The 15408-nt window shown below is 37.0% G+C and overlaps 1 protein-coding gene across 1 annotated transcript; it reads left to right on the top strand.

The window, feature by feature from the left end:
- Nucleotides 1–1966: 1966 nt before the first annotated feature.
- Nucleotides 1967–15407, top strand: LOC145478115 (F-box/WD repeat-containing protein 4-like). The gene is made up of 9 exons (XM_081456034.1): nucleotides 1967–2789; nucleotides 4387–4479; nucleotides 5417–5744; nucleotides 6354–6439; nucleotides 7343–7411; nucleotides 11995–12141; nucleotides 13244–13352; nucleotides 14365–14403; nucleotides 14803–15407. Exons 1-9 carry the CDS (start codon nucleotides 2575–2577, stop codon nucleotides 14914–14916), a joined length of 1200 nt encoding a protein of 399 aa, XP_081312160.1. The 5' UTR covers nucleotides 1967–2574; the 3' UTR covers nucleotides 14917–15407.
- Nucleotide 15408: the final 1 nt, after the last annotated feature.

Consider the following 15408-nt stretch of genomic DNA (forward strand, 5'->3'; position numbering starts at 1 on the left):
GGTACCAAGGGTACATTTGAACCCTCTGTGGTCTGACCTCTTGTAAGCAACCACCTACACAACGTTCATGAAACAAATGACTGAGGTATCACTTTACTAAGCACTCGCAAATTCTCTTACTTATAACCTGTTATCTATTAAACAAATTATTAGATTATGAGCTCGAGATTACTACCACGCATAGAAATCAAGAGCGAATAATCTGAATGGAGACATTCAATGAGAAAAGTTTATTGAGGATGCGTCAGTCAGCCTTCAGATTTAATGTATCCTAATGTTTACCTCATAAATTTAACTAATGGTTCAGGAAATTAGGGCTTTTCCCCCTGGGGACGAGGTTGCTTCGCCAGATACGAAAAACCGCTAAAAAAAACCACCCTTTTATATGAGGCCAAAAAATATGTGGAAACGTATTCCTCTTCTAATGCAGCAGCACAAGACCCCGAGGAAAGGGTATTCTACAATATTGTTTACACAAGTTGATCAAATTCAAACATAATCCTAAAAAATAAACCACTGACTGACCTACAATGACTTAAGGTGGCCGAACACAATTTTTACGCGTGCCTTTGCTGATGCAATCCAGCGCGTGCGCAAGGATTGCAAAAAAACAAACATGCCGTCAATAGAGCGATGATTTTATTTACTCAACACCCACACTATCTGAGCTATTTTTCTCTATAATTGAACGCAGTGTATTGATGGCTTTAGTCTTTAATTACAAATGTATGTTAGAAAAGGTAACAATGCAAAGAACCCAGCAATTCTCAGCTTTTACTTTGTTACCGAAAGAACCCAATTAAATGCAGCACATGCATAGTAAGTCAAAAGATTGTGATTGAATGAAAAACTGCACTCTCGGAAATACACCTATTTCTCGAGAACCACTCATTAGAATTTCACTAAATTTGGCATGAAAATACTTTAGGAAATAATTAACTGGAGTATTGAAAATAATTGAACTTTAACAAAGCTAATTCTAGATATTCCAGTTAACAGTCAACAAGGGATAAATAAAGATCTCTCTGTTAAATTATTAGCAAAATGGTGTCAACTTGTGAGAATCATTACAAGCTTGTTGCATGCAAATTATAAAGAAAATCTAATGACTAGATTTTCCACAACTAAACAAAACTGATTTTGAAGGCCTGTTTATATTTATTCATGTTGCCATGGCAATGGCACATTTGTCAGCTTAACCATCAAAAAAACAAAGTTTGTGTTGTTAACTTGCTTGCTGCCATTTTTGACGACCTAGGGATCAAGAGTTTTAGAGAAGAAGGTGAATGAAACGCAGGTATCAAAAACTGTACATGTGCTCAGCCACCTTAAATCTCCCACCAAAACCTTAAATAGTCCATAAGCATCCCGTGATGCACTGCGAGTCTCTCCAACGTGCCGTCAGAATCTAGAATAATAATTCCTGACTAATTCGTCCCTCAATCATCAAAAATTACATTTTTTTCACGAGGAATTATCCCTCATCCTGCACATTTTTTCATCGTCATCCCAGAGATTCCCAAAAAGTACATTAAAAATAAAGAAACAGGAACTGCAGGGTACTGCTTACGAGAAACGCTGCTAAAATGCCTAATTTAGAATACAGTAAAAACCAGCATATAAGAACCTAGTGATTTAAGGACCTACAGGCTGAAATTTGGTATTTAAATACTCGAAGATATAAGAACCTGTTCAGCCTGGCAAAGAAAAATAGGTTCTTATACCAAAAAATAACTTTAATTTGGGTGGTCTAAATTCTGGATTTTATTTGTGTGAGAAACTTCTGTATACATAATTTGTGCATAATTGTGTTTGCTTTGATATATATTTTACAATGTTTTGGATTTTCCCTAGAAATATGTTTTCTATAAAGCTACAGTGCAATGTAAACGATTTAAAATCTAAATATCTTATAAAATAAAATATAGAAATGTATTGATGTTCATCTTAGCTCTTCTTGGACTGTGATTGTTTTATCATCCCAACACCTTGTTTTGTACATATATGGATACAACTTCCTGAAAAATAAGAACCTATTAAGGTCATTAAGAACCTAGCTAATCAGCCTGAATTGTGAAAAACTACCCTAAAATATAACAACCTGTTCAGTCTGACTTCGAAAATTCTCGGTTCTTGTATGCGGGTTTTATGTACGCTATATTCAGGTGGTGTCTGCTGTCTGCTTGTCTCTCAATTACTTGACACTGAGTTTCAATTAGATAACTGGTTTGGATTGAAAAGTGGCACCACTGAGCGCTCGCCTGGTTGATTCGCTTTGGCTGCAAAAACGTTTTATTTCGGTCGTGACGAATTCCCGAATTCCTGACAGACTGGCAACAACAACAAAAATCCCGAATCCCGTCAAGACATTTTGTCGAGACATTTCCCGAATCGATCCCGCACCATAAATCAGTCAGTGGGAGACTGGACACCGTTAGTGTGTTCATGGTTGCCTCCGCTTTTGTGCTTCTGATACTATTGGAGAAAAATTCACTTTCTTTAGTATGAGACTTACAAAGAACTTGTTGTTTGAAAAAGGATTGTTTCTGTATTGTTCAAAGTTGATATTTCCGGATGCCTTTAGACCAGAAAGAGAGAGAATGCGCTATAAATCTTAATCTGAACACGTTGCCTGATGATGTGTTGTTCGCCATTTTGGGTTACTGCGACAGAAGAAGCCTTTGTGTGTTATCTCGTGTGAGCAAGAATCTGTACCGTGTGGCGAGAGATGATTCCATTTGGAGAAGAATTGCTCTGCGTTGTGTAAACGTCCATCCTTCAGACAGGAAGTAAGTAAAACTTGTTTTTACACATGCACTGAGTTTTTGGTGAGAAATACACCCGGCATAGTCAATCGAACCCAATCGAACTAAATCGAACTGAATCGAACTCATTTCGGCGATCGAACCAAATCGAACTCACACAAAAATAATTACACAATCGAGCTAAATGGGACTTTTGATTTCTGAACTCTTGATTTTTTGTAAAACTGGTGTTGAAAATCAGTGACTAGTTTTTTTAGGCTCAAGTTACTTCAGTGACCACATAACATAATCTTTGTTCAAGCGAATTTATTCACTGAACAACTGGACGCAATCCATTGGATTGTGTTTGATTGAGTTCGACTGCTGAACCCACAATTTAATGGATTTAGTTCGGTTCAGTTTGATTTGTTCGATTGAGTTCAATTGGTTCAGAAATCAAACTCACACATAGTTCGGTGTTCGATTGCCAAACTCAATGGAACTCAGTTCGTGGATTGAGTTCGATTGAATTTGATTTCAGAACGCTTGATTGATTATACTGGGAATACAGGAAAAAGCACTTTGACTGAGTTTAACGTGAAAGGGTGAAATTTTGATCAATGCTGTTGTTAGTCATAAAACTAGTCATATATATTGCTACAGCATTTGCATAATGTAGCCAATTAGAGATGTGTACATTTTTGAGCCAGTTTCAATCTCTCTTAAAAAAGAAAACAATATTAAAAAAAAAAATTTATGAATGCTTAATACATCCCCTTGGGGGTGGGGGGGGGGGGGTGGTACTTGGGTATGATTTGGGTGGGTACAACGTATGTGCTGCCCAGGTTTCCAAATTTGGACCCTGTTTAAAAAAAGAAAGCATTCAAAATGATACCCCATTCTAGATATAGTTCAATTTTTAATACCCCATTCTATAAATTTTGTAAATTTCAATAGCCTTACGATAGCATACCGCATGAAACACAGGACGCAACAGTTTGATTTGTTCATTAAGGGTTTTTTAATGCAAATTCTCTATGAATAATTTCAAATGGTTGCTGATAATTTGATGAGCTTTCATACATTCGCAATATTATACCCCGTTCTAGGAAACATCTTGAAATGGATACTCAGTTCTATATCAGGACTCCCAAAATCACAACCCCGTTGGGTGGCACATACCCATATAGGTATTGTGGGGCCCATTTCTCAAAGGTCGCGAAAAGTATTTACATCCAGAAAGCCGTAGCAAAATCTCAAACCTTATGATTACCAAGCTGTTTTATTTACATATTATTAATATGACCAGAAGTTCCCGTCATACAAGAAGTTTCAGGCGTATACACCGTTCTGTTTAAAAATGGCTTTGCGGGCCCAAAAAGTTTCCAGGCTGTTCAAGAAAGAAGCCCCAGGCCAGGGTTGTTCGAAAGGTGGATAGTGCTATCCACTGAATAAATTACTATATCCAGTGGATAGCACAGTTTGTTTTGTTAAAATCTAGCCACCGGATAGCATTTTATCTGGTGGATAGCGCTATCCAGCCTTCAAACAACCAGGACCAGGAATAGACATCTACCATCACTAGACTTACGGTAATTTATGACTGGCATGTGTATAAAATCCTGAAATTTTAACATTTCAGGTGTGGCTTCAACTGGAAGGAGTTATGTAGAGTCTCGTGGAACTGGACACATGGATATTGTAAGGACAGAAGTCTAATCAAGTTTAAATGCAAGTGAGTTGTGGTTTGAACTGACTATCAGTGGCTTCTAAACCATTTAGCCAAAAAGATATAGAAATTTTTAGTGTCACATACAAATGGAACAATAATTTTTGTGGAAAATCTATTCAGAAATTGTAGACCTCCTCCAGAGGTATGTGTACATGTACTTCTATTTACAATACTGTTTAGAATGCAACGTCAGAAATTTCCTTACCTTTTGCTGAATTTGGCAGTTTTCAGGCCCTCATCAAGTGAAAACAATAATGGCAAACCAAATAATAATATAAACTATAAGCACTATCTTGTTTTGCAGGTTTGCTGATTTTGTGAAGATCTTACCATTTTTCAGTGGTCATCCCAACCAGTTCTCTCAGAGAAATGTAAAGCAACCAGTGTCCCATAAAAATGTGCCTTCTGTTCAAAATTTCTTCCCCTGATTGAGAGGCCTCATGTTCTACTTGACAAATTTTACACTGACAATGTACATGTAGCTCTGCACAGAGATCAGTGTATATATAGTACATGTACATGTATCTCTTGTGATTCCCTCCCCCCCCCCCCCTTGTGTGTAATAATTCAAAATCAAGCAAAAGCTACATCAGAATCAAACCACTGATCTATGCAAAGCTCATGTCATCAGGCCTGATGGATTTTTTCAGGCCAAAGAAACATTTGTTGACTCTCAAACTTTGTTGTTAGTAGTTTCAAATATTCGTTAAATTCATGAAACCACTATTGTCCTATCAAGATTCTTTCCATATGTGAATTCATGAACTGAGTTTCTGCAAAAACTCTAGAACCAGTCTCTGTCTTTCTCCTTTCCTCCCTTTCAATTTATTTTGCCCCTCCTCATGCCCCGAGCTTTCACATGCATCTCCTGCTCTTAGAAAAGAAGCAACTGCTGTGTATGCAAACTTGGTACATTTACCTTTGTTCTAATTGTTTTAAGCCTAATGCCATGGATTCAACTTGGAAGACCTCAGCAACTGTTTGTGGCACAAGCTGCTGATGTAATCCTGTATCAGAAAAGCAAACGTACCAAGAGCCAATCATCATGGCAACCATTGATGACCTTCAGTGATCACCAGGGTGATGTCAGTAATTTTTTGATCACTGAAGGTCAGTTAGTGACCTGTGGTATGGATAAGTCCATTCGCACATGGAGCCTGAAGACAGGACTATGTGATGGCCTGTATCTTGGTCACTCCTCTGATGTGCACAGTGTGGACTGCTTTGGTGAAGTGATTGTCACAGGATCACGAGATAAAACTGTCAAGGTACAATGTCCAAACCTATGCTTTGACTACTGTGAAGTTTTGTTATTACGTACTGTGTTAGAACCCTCTGCTGTTAGTTACACATGTATTTATTTCAAAGCTTGTTAATGGTATTCAGGGTAATCTGTGACTTTTTATTAATGTGAATTAGTGTGTAACAGCTGTAAAGAACAAGAATAAGTACATTGATCATGACCAAGAATTAAAATTGAGGGGTTTCATTAAGGGCCAGACACTGGGCAAATTGACCAGTTGTGAGGCCAATTTTGCTTGCCTGGTTTGACCATCTAGTGGAAAGTTAAATAAAGGAAGTTCAGTTCAAAAAGGATTGCCAGCCTGTGAAAACCAATTGCCTTCCTGCTGAAAACATTAAAGAAAGCCCTGAAAATTACCATTATTTTAATACTGTTTAATACCATGTAATTGAGTTCTTGTCATGGTTTGAATAAAAGTGACACTTTTTGTATCAAATCATAGAGCTCAAGAACAGAAATGTTGATTCACTTATCATGCAATGCAGATTTTTTATGCCAAGTTGTCATGCTTCTTTTGTATCGTGATCGCATGCATATATGTTATAATTGTTTTTTTTTTCTGTTTTTGTTCTAGGTGTGGTCCCAACAGAGCAAATCATGTGTTCACACCATTCACATTCAGGATAACGTTTGGACAGTTTCCCTCAATCCAAGTACAAGGTAAACATGGTTCACTATACAACTATAAATATCACACTGTACTGCATCTTTGAGTCCCTAGTAATCAGGGCCAGGTTGTTCAAAGCCTGATTAAGCTAACCCAGGATTAGCGAGAATTGTGTAGTTCCAGAAAATATCCATACCTTCCCCACGGAAGGGAATTTTTCTAAGTCCCCCCCCCCCCCCACTCCTCTGGAAATTCCGATTGAGCTTCATACATTGCTTTAAATTTTTTGGCCTTGTAGAACCCCCCACCCCCCAGGAAATTCTAATCCCTTTTGTGGGGGGAGTATGGATATTTTCTGGAACTGAACATTTTGATTTCAGTTTTGTAACTTTTGAGTGCTGCTTTCTGTTAATATTGTTTGTTCTTCAGGTTTGAGTTTGAAAAATCTCAAACTACACAAAACACAAGCAATGAAAAACATTTTTATACAAGAAAAATTTATACTTCGATTAACTTTTAATCCTGGGTTAGGTTTAACCGGCTTTCGAACAACCCGGCCCAGTCTTACTAATGGATGTGACCTTTTCAGGCGGGATATACAAATTCAAGTAACTTACTTTTGTTGCATAATGTCTCCTGAACCTGGTCATTTTTGATTTTTGATAAAAAATCATGTTGCAGTTGTTGATAAATGATGTCTATCTTATGTGTGCTGAGATTGCAACTGGAGATAAAATTTGCTTATAATGTCTTATGTTTTGGAAATGAACCAAAACAATGTTTGCCATTTGCCTCTGAGCCTAAATTTCTGTAATTGTGGCTTAAATTGAAAGCACCCCAAATTTGCAAACTTCCATTGCCTCATAAACCTGTGAACAGCAGGCTTGATTGCTGCAAAATGTTTGTTTTTCAAACAATATTAAACATAATAGTACCTGTATATTTCTACACATCAGGAGTGTAGTAAGCGGAAGCAGCGGTCATACTGGAGGTGTTTCACCATTACAACTTTGGGATATTGACAGGTATGCGACCTGGCTACATGTAGACAATTGTTACTCCAAGGCTCAGTTATCTACTAAGTCCTCAACCTTAAACGTAGTCCAGTAACCTGATCATTTGGGAGCAATTTTGAGGCTTTTTTCGTACCCAAATTTGGCCAAGTGACCACAATATTGTAGCCATATCAGGGCAGTAGACACAGCTTCTGATCGCCTAACTGTGAATTTGGGTATGGTTATGCATCAAAACAACTTTGATCACGCAGTGCCAGCAATTATTTGTACAGCATGTGAAATAAATCATGAATGCAATTTGTAGTGAAAAGCCATTACATTTAGCTATACTTTGTAAGTAATTCAAATTAAAACATTAGTCACTTCATAAAACAATGATAACCATCATATGAGGGACTGAAGGGCTATAGTCTTCCGTATCAAGTTAGACATTAATTATTAGATCAGCTACAAGAAATGCATTAATAATTGCACAAATTGTAAACTATGCTGGTCCTAAAACAAGTTTTATTTTGATTTTCATTATAGATTTACTATTAGGTCCATTTTATCACCATTTAATTTGTATTATAGATTCGCTTTTTATCACTCTTCTAATTATAAATAGAGTCCTCAATTGAAGAAGCTAGTCATAAAAGGGGATAGGTGACGATTTTGGTTGCTTTTCTTTTTTCTTGCTCCAAATTAGCTGAAGTTTTGCATGTGGTCTTCAATGTAATAGAAAAATGTGGTTCTGTATTTTTGTCGCTGGTTTTTGCTTTGTTTTCGAGTTAAAACGTAGGCAAAAAACTTGGCTTTTCCTAGCCATGTCTTTAGGAGTTTATTTGTTGAACAGCAAACAGGCAGACTGTTTATAGTGTATGAAGTCAAAACCAAATCCCACAGCATATAGAGCGGAAATCTGGGAACGGATTGTTTACACCGGTTATTGTGACGTGAACACAACACGTGAATCGATCGAGCGTCAAACGAAATGCCATCAAACAAAAAAGAGATGTGCCGCATTAGAGCTCTGTCAACTAATATCTTAAGCATTGTTTTAAAGTACCTTGTGTGCCTACCTGGTGGTTGAGAGGCATCATAAAGCCTCAATAAACCCGTAAGTCATCAGCACGTTTTAAAGAATCAAAATGTGTTCTGAAACTTCGAAGGCAGCTGATATACCGTAATCGTGTTATCGGCGTTCGAAGTCAGATCGAGCCAGGTAGCAAAGTCCAAGAGCAGTTCTTGCCCAAGAAAAATACCCTCTGGTGAGTTGTGGCCCATTTGCCAAGCGTTGCTAGCGTCAAAGTTTGGAAAGCGAGAACTGGTTTTAGACTTATAAAATTTGTCTTGTATCGACCGCCATGTCTTCCCGCGCACGAGGTGTAAAGACCCTTCCCGGCATGCATTGCGATTACGTTCTGCGGATGTTTCTGGAACTGGTAACTAGATTTAAACATAATAATGGCCAGCAAGTGGCGATTGATTGTAACAGATCTGTGATCCAGTTTGCGTTGATTTTATTTCAAATCGGCATGATTTGTAGTGTTTTGAGCTTCTGGGATCAGGGGACATGCAGATGTATGGAGACCCGTACGTTGCGCAGAAGGGTTAATCTGTTAATCTGTCAGCCCTATTTATAGAGCGTTTTCACGTGGAGTCATCAAATTCTTAAATCCAAAACTAAACAGCCGCCAAAGTTGTTATCCTCATCAGGCATAAGAGGTACCAGCGCATTTTGAACTTGGAAGTTATGGCGGTGCGTGACATCAAGCTACGATCGTGTTTGTCGAAAACTATGTTTTATCTCGTGATTTTTTAGCCATTGAAGACGTTGCCGTATTTGAAAAAGTGTTTATTGAAATGTTTATTTGTTTCATTTTATTTTTATTTACACCTTTTTTTGACCTGAAATCAGCATTTTTGAGCTTATACGTTGCGTGAAATTACCATTTTCAGGAGCCCATCATGGGCTCCTACCATTTTGCTGTTTTCTAAGTGAAACCAACATCCTTGCCGTCACGCGTTAACGTCAAATTAACATTTGAACCTATTTAGACCTGAAATCAACATCATCGAGCTTATGCGCTGCGTAAAATTGACATTTTGCTGGTTTCTAAGTGAAACCAACATCCTTGCTGTCACGCGTCAACGTGAAATCAACATTTAAACCTTTTTTGACCTAAAAGCAACATTTTTGAGCTTATACGTTGCGTGGAATTGACATTTTGCTGGTTTCTAAGAGAAATCAACCTCCTTGCCGTCACGCGTTAACGCGAAATCAACATTTTAACCTATTTAGACCTGAAATCAACATCATTGAGCTTGTGCGCTGCGTGAAATTGACATTTTGCTGGTTTCTAAGTGAAACCAACATCCTTGCCGTCACGCGTTAACGCGAAATCAACATTTTAACCTATTTAGACCTGAAATCAACATCATTGAGCTTGTGCGCTGCGTGAAATTGACATTTTGCTGGTTTCTAAGTGAAACCAACATCCTTGCCGTCACGCGTTAACGCGAAATCAACATTTTAACCTACTTAGACCTGAAATCAACATCATTGAGCTTATGCGCTGCGTGAAATTGACATTTTGCTGGTTTCTAAGTGAAACCAACATCCTTGCCGTCACGCGTTAACGTGAAATCAACATTTAAACCTTTTTTGACCTAAAATCAACATTTTTGAGCTTATATGTTGCGTGGAATTGACATTTTGCTGGTTTCTAAGAGAAATCAACCTCCTTGCTGTCACCCGTTAACGTGAAATCAACATTTTAACCTACTTAGACCTGAAATCAACATCATTAAGCTTATGTGCTGCGTAAAATTGACATTTTGCTGGTTTCTAAGTGAAACCAACATCCTTGCTGTCACGCGTTAACGTGAAATCAACATTTAAACCTTTTTTGACCAAAAATCAACATTTTTGAGCTTATACGTTGCGTGAAATTGACATTTTGCTGCTTTCTAAGTGAGATCAAAGTCCCTGCGGTCGCGGCAGGCCGATCCTTTGTTATGATAAACCGAGGCGAGACTTCGACTTATAACAAAGGCTTGGCTTGGTTATTATAACAAAGGATCGGTTCTGTTTATCATAACAAAGGCCCGGCTTCGTTTATTTGCAGCCTCGGCGGGAAAAGGGCGTTAGGTATTTTAATCAAAAGTGAACTTTGTCGAAAACACTCCAAATTTCGCATAGAGTTTTGTTTAGGTATGTTTAGCAATGTCCCGTAGTTTTTGCGCTAAACCTTGCTTCGTTTTCAGGATATTGCATATGCAAAAAACCACTCGGTTTTCCTAGCGGCGTCTTTATAAAGCGAAGCAAAAACCAGCGGCAAAAATACAGGAACACGTTTTTCTATTACATTGAAGACCACATGCAAAAATTCAGCTAATTTGGAGCAAGAAAAAAGAAAAGCAACCAAAATCGTCACTTATCCCCTTGACTAGCTTCTTCAATTAGTGGTCAGCAATTGCTAGTTATTTAAAGACTCTCTTTTGAACGGCATGCATTGTGAGCATTTGTTTTTGTTTTGATTCTGTCGCTGAAGAAAGCATCAGAAAAATCGAAAGGAGTTGGGGCATTTTGCGGACTCAAATATAATTTAATTTAGGTTAATTTACTAGTAAAAATGGTTATAATATGATTGCTTTAGATGCCATTTAACTTAGAACTGCTGTATTTTGAAATTCTGACCTCGCATCGTGAGGTGACAAATGTCAGCTACAAAGTTTGTGCCGCTGTAGGCGCCATGCTGAGAATTGAAGCAACTCCACAAAATAAATTTACTCTTATTTTCTTTTACAAGCATATCTATAAACAGAATGTGCAGTTCTTACTTTGCTTAGAATGCTGTTTTAGTTATGATGTAGAATAAGAGTAATGATTTCATATTGCACTTTGGATTCTCTACAGAGTTTTTATTGATAACCAGTCACGTATGGATACTAAAATGTTTTCAGTTTGCTTTTTTTGAGAGGAGGGTTTTCTTCTCCAGGAATAAAATGCAGCAGGGAAAGACAACAACAACAACAACAACAACAACAGTTTATTTCTACTACTGTAAACAACTAAAAGAATTAACAAGATTGTAATTATAATTATATAAATAAACAGTACAGTACATACAGTAGTGGGACACCCAAAATAACTAAAAAGCTAAACTAGTTGGGTGACCGTAATTATAATAATTAAAAATGTAAGAGTCAGGAAAGAGGCACAACAAATACATTGGTACAAAAAGAATTTTCCTTAATAAACAAATTTCAAGAAACATCGCCAAAGTTAACCTAAAATTGGATGAATCTACAAGAATGATATCTGTTTTGAAATCAAGTTAGATTGCTCAGATTATCACAGATTGAAATAGCTACTACAAAAGACTTCGAAACAGAGATTTTCGCACCATACAAAATTCGAGCTGAGGAGCTCGATGCATTGCCTCAAAATGCTCAAAGTAATTAATTGGCCTCTGATTATCATAATACTTTGTAGTGCCAACAACAATAATTCTTTTTTGTAATTAAGACCCTTCAGGATTGAAGTGTTGATATTGCAGGGCTTGTTCATGACATGTGTTAACATGAGAACTTCCTCATTCCTGTAGTGGAAGACTCGTCGCAAACTTGGTGTCAGGGACGATCAGACCAGGTGCAGGAGTTCGTGGAATTAAGTGGGAAACACCATACACATTGCTGTCCTGTGGCTATGACACTAATGTAAGACTGTGGGATACAAGACTTTGTGATCACAGGTACCAGTTACTTGACCTTAATTGAGGATTGTGGACTGTGTGTGTATTAAAACACTACTAAGTCTTGGTGCAAAGAAAACCAGGGCAAGCTGTAACTACAGTATGATGTACCACTCTGCACAAGAGTCATCTTCGCTAACCACTAGTCCTCCCTGTCCCCCCTCCGCGCAATAATTTCATGTCTTACTACTGCAGTACTTCTATAGTTAACATGTACCATGTGAAAGCACTGCTCAATATCTTTCATTTAAATGGTCGCACACTAGCTTTCACCCTGCTTTCAATTTTATGACTGACAGTCACATCTGCAGGTTCTGCATAGAAATAATGATTAAATTAATAATAATAATAATAATAATAATAATAATAATAATAATAATAACAATCTTTAAAGAGGAAGCGCCCGTCACGTAAATACATGGTTTTCAGGGAGATCCTCTATAAAAATAACAAGTATTAAAATCTAAAATAAGAAATACAAATATCACAGATCTAAAATATAAAATATACAATAATTAAAACTACTAAAACTACCAAAACTACCTACTGTCCTAATAAACTAAATTGCTTTGTTTGATTGGTTGCACACTTAATTTTTTGATCCACATGCTTAAATCCTAGAACCACCTTGTACAGTGCAAATAAACAATACTACATTCATGAGAGTATTTTTCAATAGCTACATGTATCACTGATTTCCATCAGGTTGCTTACTTGCATCATCCATACACTTGAAAAGATAGTTCCACTTCATACAGTTTAACACTTAAATGTAATATTTTTTTTTAACAACTGTAATAATTCAAGCTATTTAATATTTTAATTTATAACCAGTCTTACCATGTGATTCTTAGTAAATTTTATATGGTAATCATTGTAAGTGCATTGCAGTTTTTTTTTAAACACCCAACTGTAAAGTGTGGCGGTTTGACTCTCGGAGTGAAAAGGTTGATAACATTATAAGTTGTCCTAACACTGCATTTTAAACATTGTGAACCATAATTATGCATTGCTGTTTTTAGGTCATCATTGTTTCTATTTGGTGCCATGTGTACCATTGATTTGCTTAATTTCACTTATATGATTGTTTGTATGTTTTTAGTGGTTCCTCGTGTGTTTTGACGTGGGAAGACCCTCATGACTCAGTAGTGTACTGTGTTGATTCTGACAGAAAGTGGATGGTCATCAGTGGAACCAACAGATATGGAGTGGTAAGTTACATCATTACCTCTCTCAATTATTACGCACTCGGATTGGTCAGGCCATGTTCTACTGTATGGCCCCCTAAAATTTGACATGCTGTTTTGATTTTGTCACCAAAATGTGTTGTGACTTATTGCCAGGTTTTCTTAATGTTCATGGAAAATAAAATTAATACATAACACATTTTGTCTTGAAACATGCTTATAACTAAGCAACAATTTCAAATTGACTTGTTTTGCTTTTCACATCATTCATTTGAAGCCATTCTCTGTGACTTGAAATGGTTTCCTGTTCACCTGTTAGAGGCACGACAGAGATATTTAACATATCTTGCTTACCTCTTCTTCTCTATTCATACTCCAAGTTACCAATCCTGGTCTTTCCCCTTTGATTTATTGCCTGTACATTTCACACTTGGGCCACAAATTTATTGAAGAGGAAAAGCATGGTCTGCACCTTACAGTATAGACCTTGAACTGGGTTTGTGTAAGGTAATTGTTATGTCTGGCACCTTGAGCAGGCAAGATGACTGAAATCCTGGGTAGCATTTGTCTACCTTAGTGGGTGGCTAGATGGATCTATCTTGCTCACCCAGGACACTCCATTGTATATAATTTGCTGTTTGTTCTTGGTGAAGCAATTTCTTCTATCTGTTTGTTTTAGTACTTCTTTATATAGTAGTAATGCATATGACATCAGTTTCTGAAAATTCTTGTTCTGAATTGGTACAGAAGAATAAACATGTTTACTGACTTTACTGGGTACTCGACAGGTGAACGTTTTGCTTCTGTCAGTAGTAAACTCATTCGTGCTAGTGGGTTTTTGGCTGATGTTTGTGTCTTTTATATCATGTTGCTCTTTTTTGCATTAACCAAAATAGCACCCTCTGGCATAACCACTGAGTGTTCCACCCTGTTAATGTGGTCCGATTTTAGATTTTAGAGCTTGGTCGAGTTATTATTTTTGGAGACATTATTGTATTTAATTTAAGTCTCCACACTATCTTTTTTTTTTCCTTAGGTCCGAATATGGGACAAGAGATTTAGAAAGTGTCTTCGGGTAAGAATAGTCTTTTGAGCATACATTAATTAAAACAGTATTTCATTTTGTGTTACAAATCTACTTGTCATATCATGGAGTTTAGAAATGTATAAGGCCTTATTAAGAATTCTTAAAAACGTTAATCAGAAGTAATTTACCGTTGAGATAATTATTTTTTAACTATTAGTCATGCATGGAAAGAAACCTGGCTAAACTTTCTGATTTTATGATTACAGTGAACTTACAGGAATATTTTTGTCAACAAGTGTAACAGCTTCATTGTGATTATCATGTACTATGCATTAAAAAAGCAAGAAATGCTGTTTAATGTAGTCCTTATGAACATATATGTTTGGGATGTCATTTCTCTGTTAGAAGTTGGTGGTTGAAGTGTGGTGGTTACTGTTCTTTTTTCAGATGTACTATGCTGGAAGGAACTCATTCAGTCCTGTGTATTCAATGTCATTTAACAGAACATCGCTCTTTGTTGCATTAGCCAGTGGTGTTCGAATGTTAGATTTCACTGTGTGAATCTGATCTACAGAGGGTACTAGTGTGTTACAGTATATCTATGATGGATTCACAACTTATTCACCTCTAATAGCTGTGCACAACTGCATAAAATATCTGATAGTGTGCCCATGTGGCCACAGTCACCTGCCAACGGGTGTACAGTGTATTTCAATTCTCTTGGACTGGGCTGAGACACTGATCATGAATATTGATATCTTGACCTGATCTCAGTGAATGACATTTCAGTCAGATCTTATTTGGTAGCTCTACTAACAGCAGCTATGGTGAGATATATAGATGTTTGAAGTTATGCAATAGTGTGAAGCCTTCCCTAAGAACTCCTGGGCATTTCACAGACAGTTTTTGTGTGTGCTCTTGTTAAATACAATTCAGTGCAAGCACAAAAATGACAAAAACAAAACAATTAACATGTTGTGTTACATCAATCATTTTATTTGTCCTATGCCAACGGTCGTTGTGCAAATTCTCTTCATAAATGACACTGTGTTA

This window comes from Orbicella franksi, chromosome 2 (assembly GCF_964199315.1).
Source record: "Orbicella franksi chromosome 2, jaOrbFran1.1, whole genome shotgun sequence".
Taxonomy (NCBI): domain Eukaryota; kingdom Metazoa; phylum Cnidaria; class Anthozoa; order Scleractinia; family Merulinidae; genus Orbicella; species Orbicella franksi.

Bases quoted from the DNA above. Each gene is read 5' to 3' on its own strand.
- LOC145478115 (XM_081456034.1), top strand. From the start codon at position 2,575: ATGCCTTTAGACCAGAAAGAGAGAGAATGCGCTATAAATCTTAATCTG. The intron at 2,790-4,386 runs GTAAGTAAAACT...TTAACATTTCAG, and splicing joins GTCCATCCTTCAGACAGGAA to GTGTGGCTTCAACTGGAAGG. The intron at 6,440-7,342 runs GTAAACATGGTT...TCTACACATCAG, and splicing joins TCCCTCAATCCAAGTACAAG to GAGTGTAGTAAGCGGAAGCA.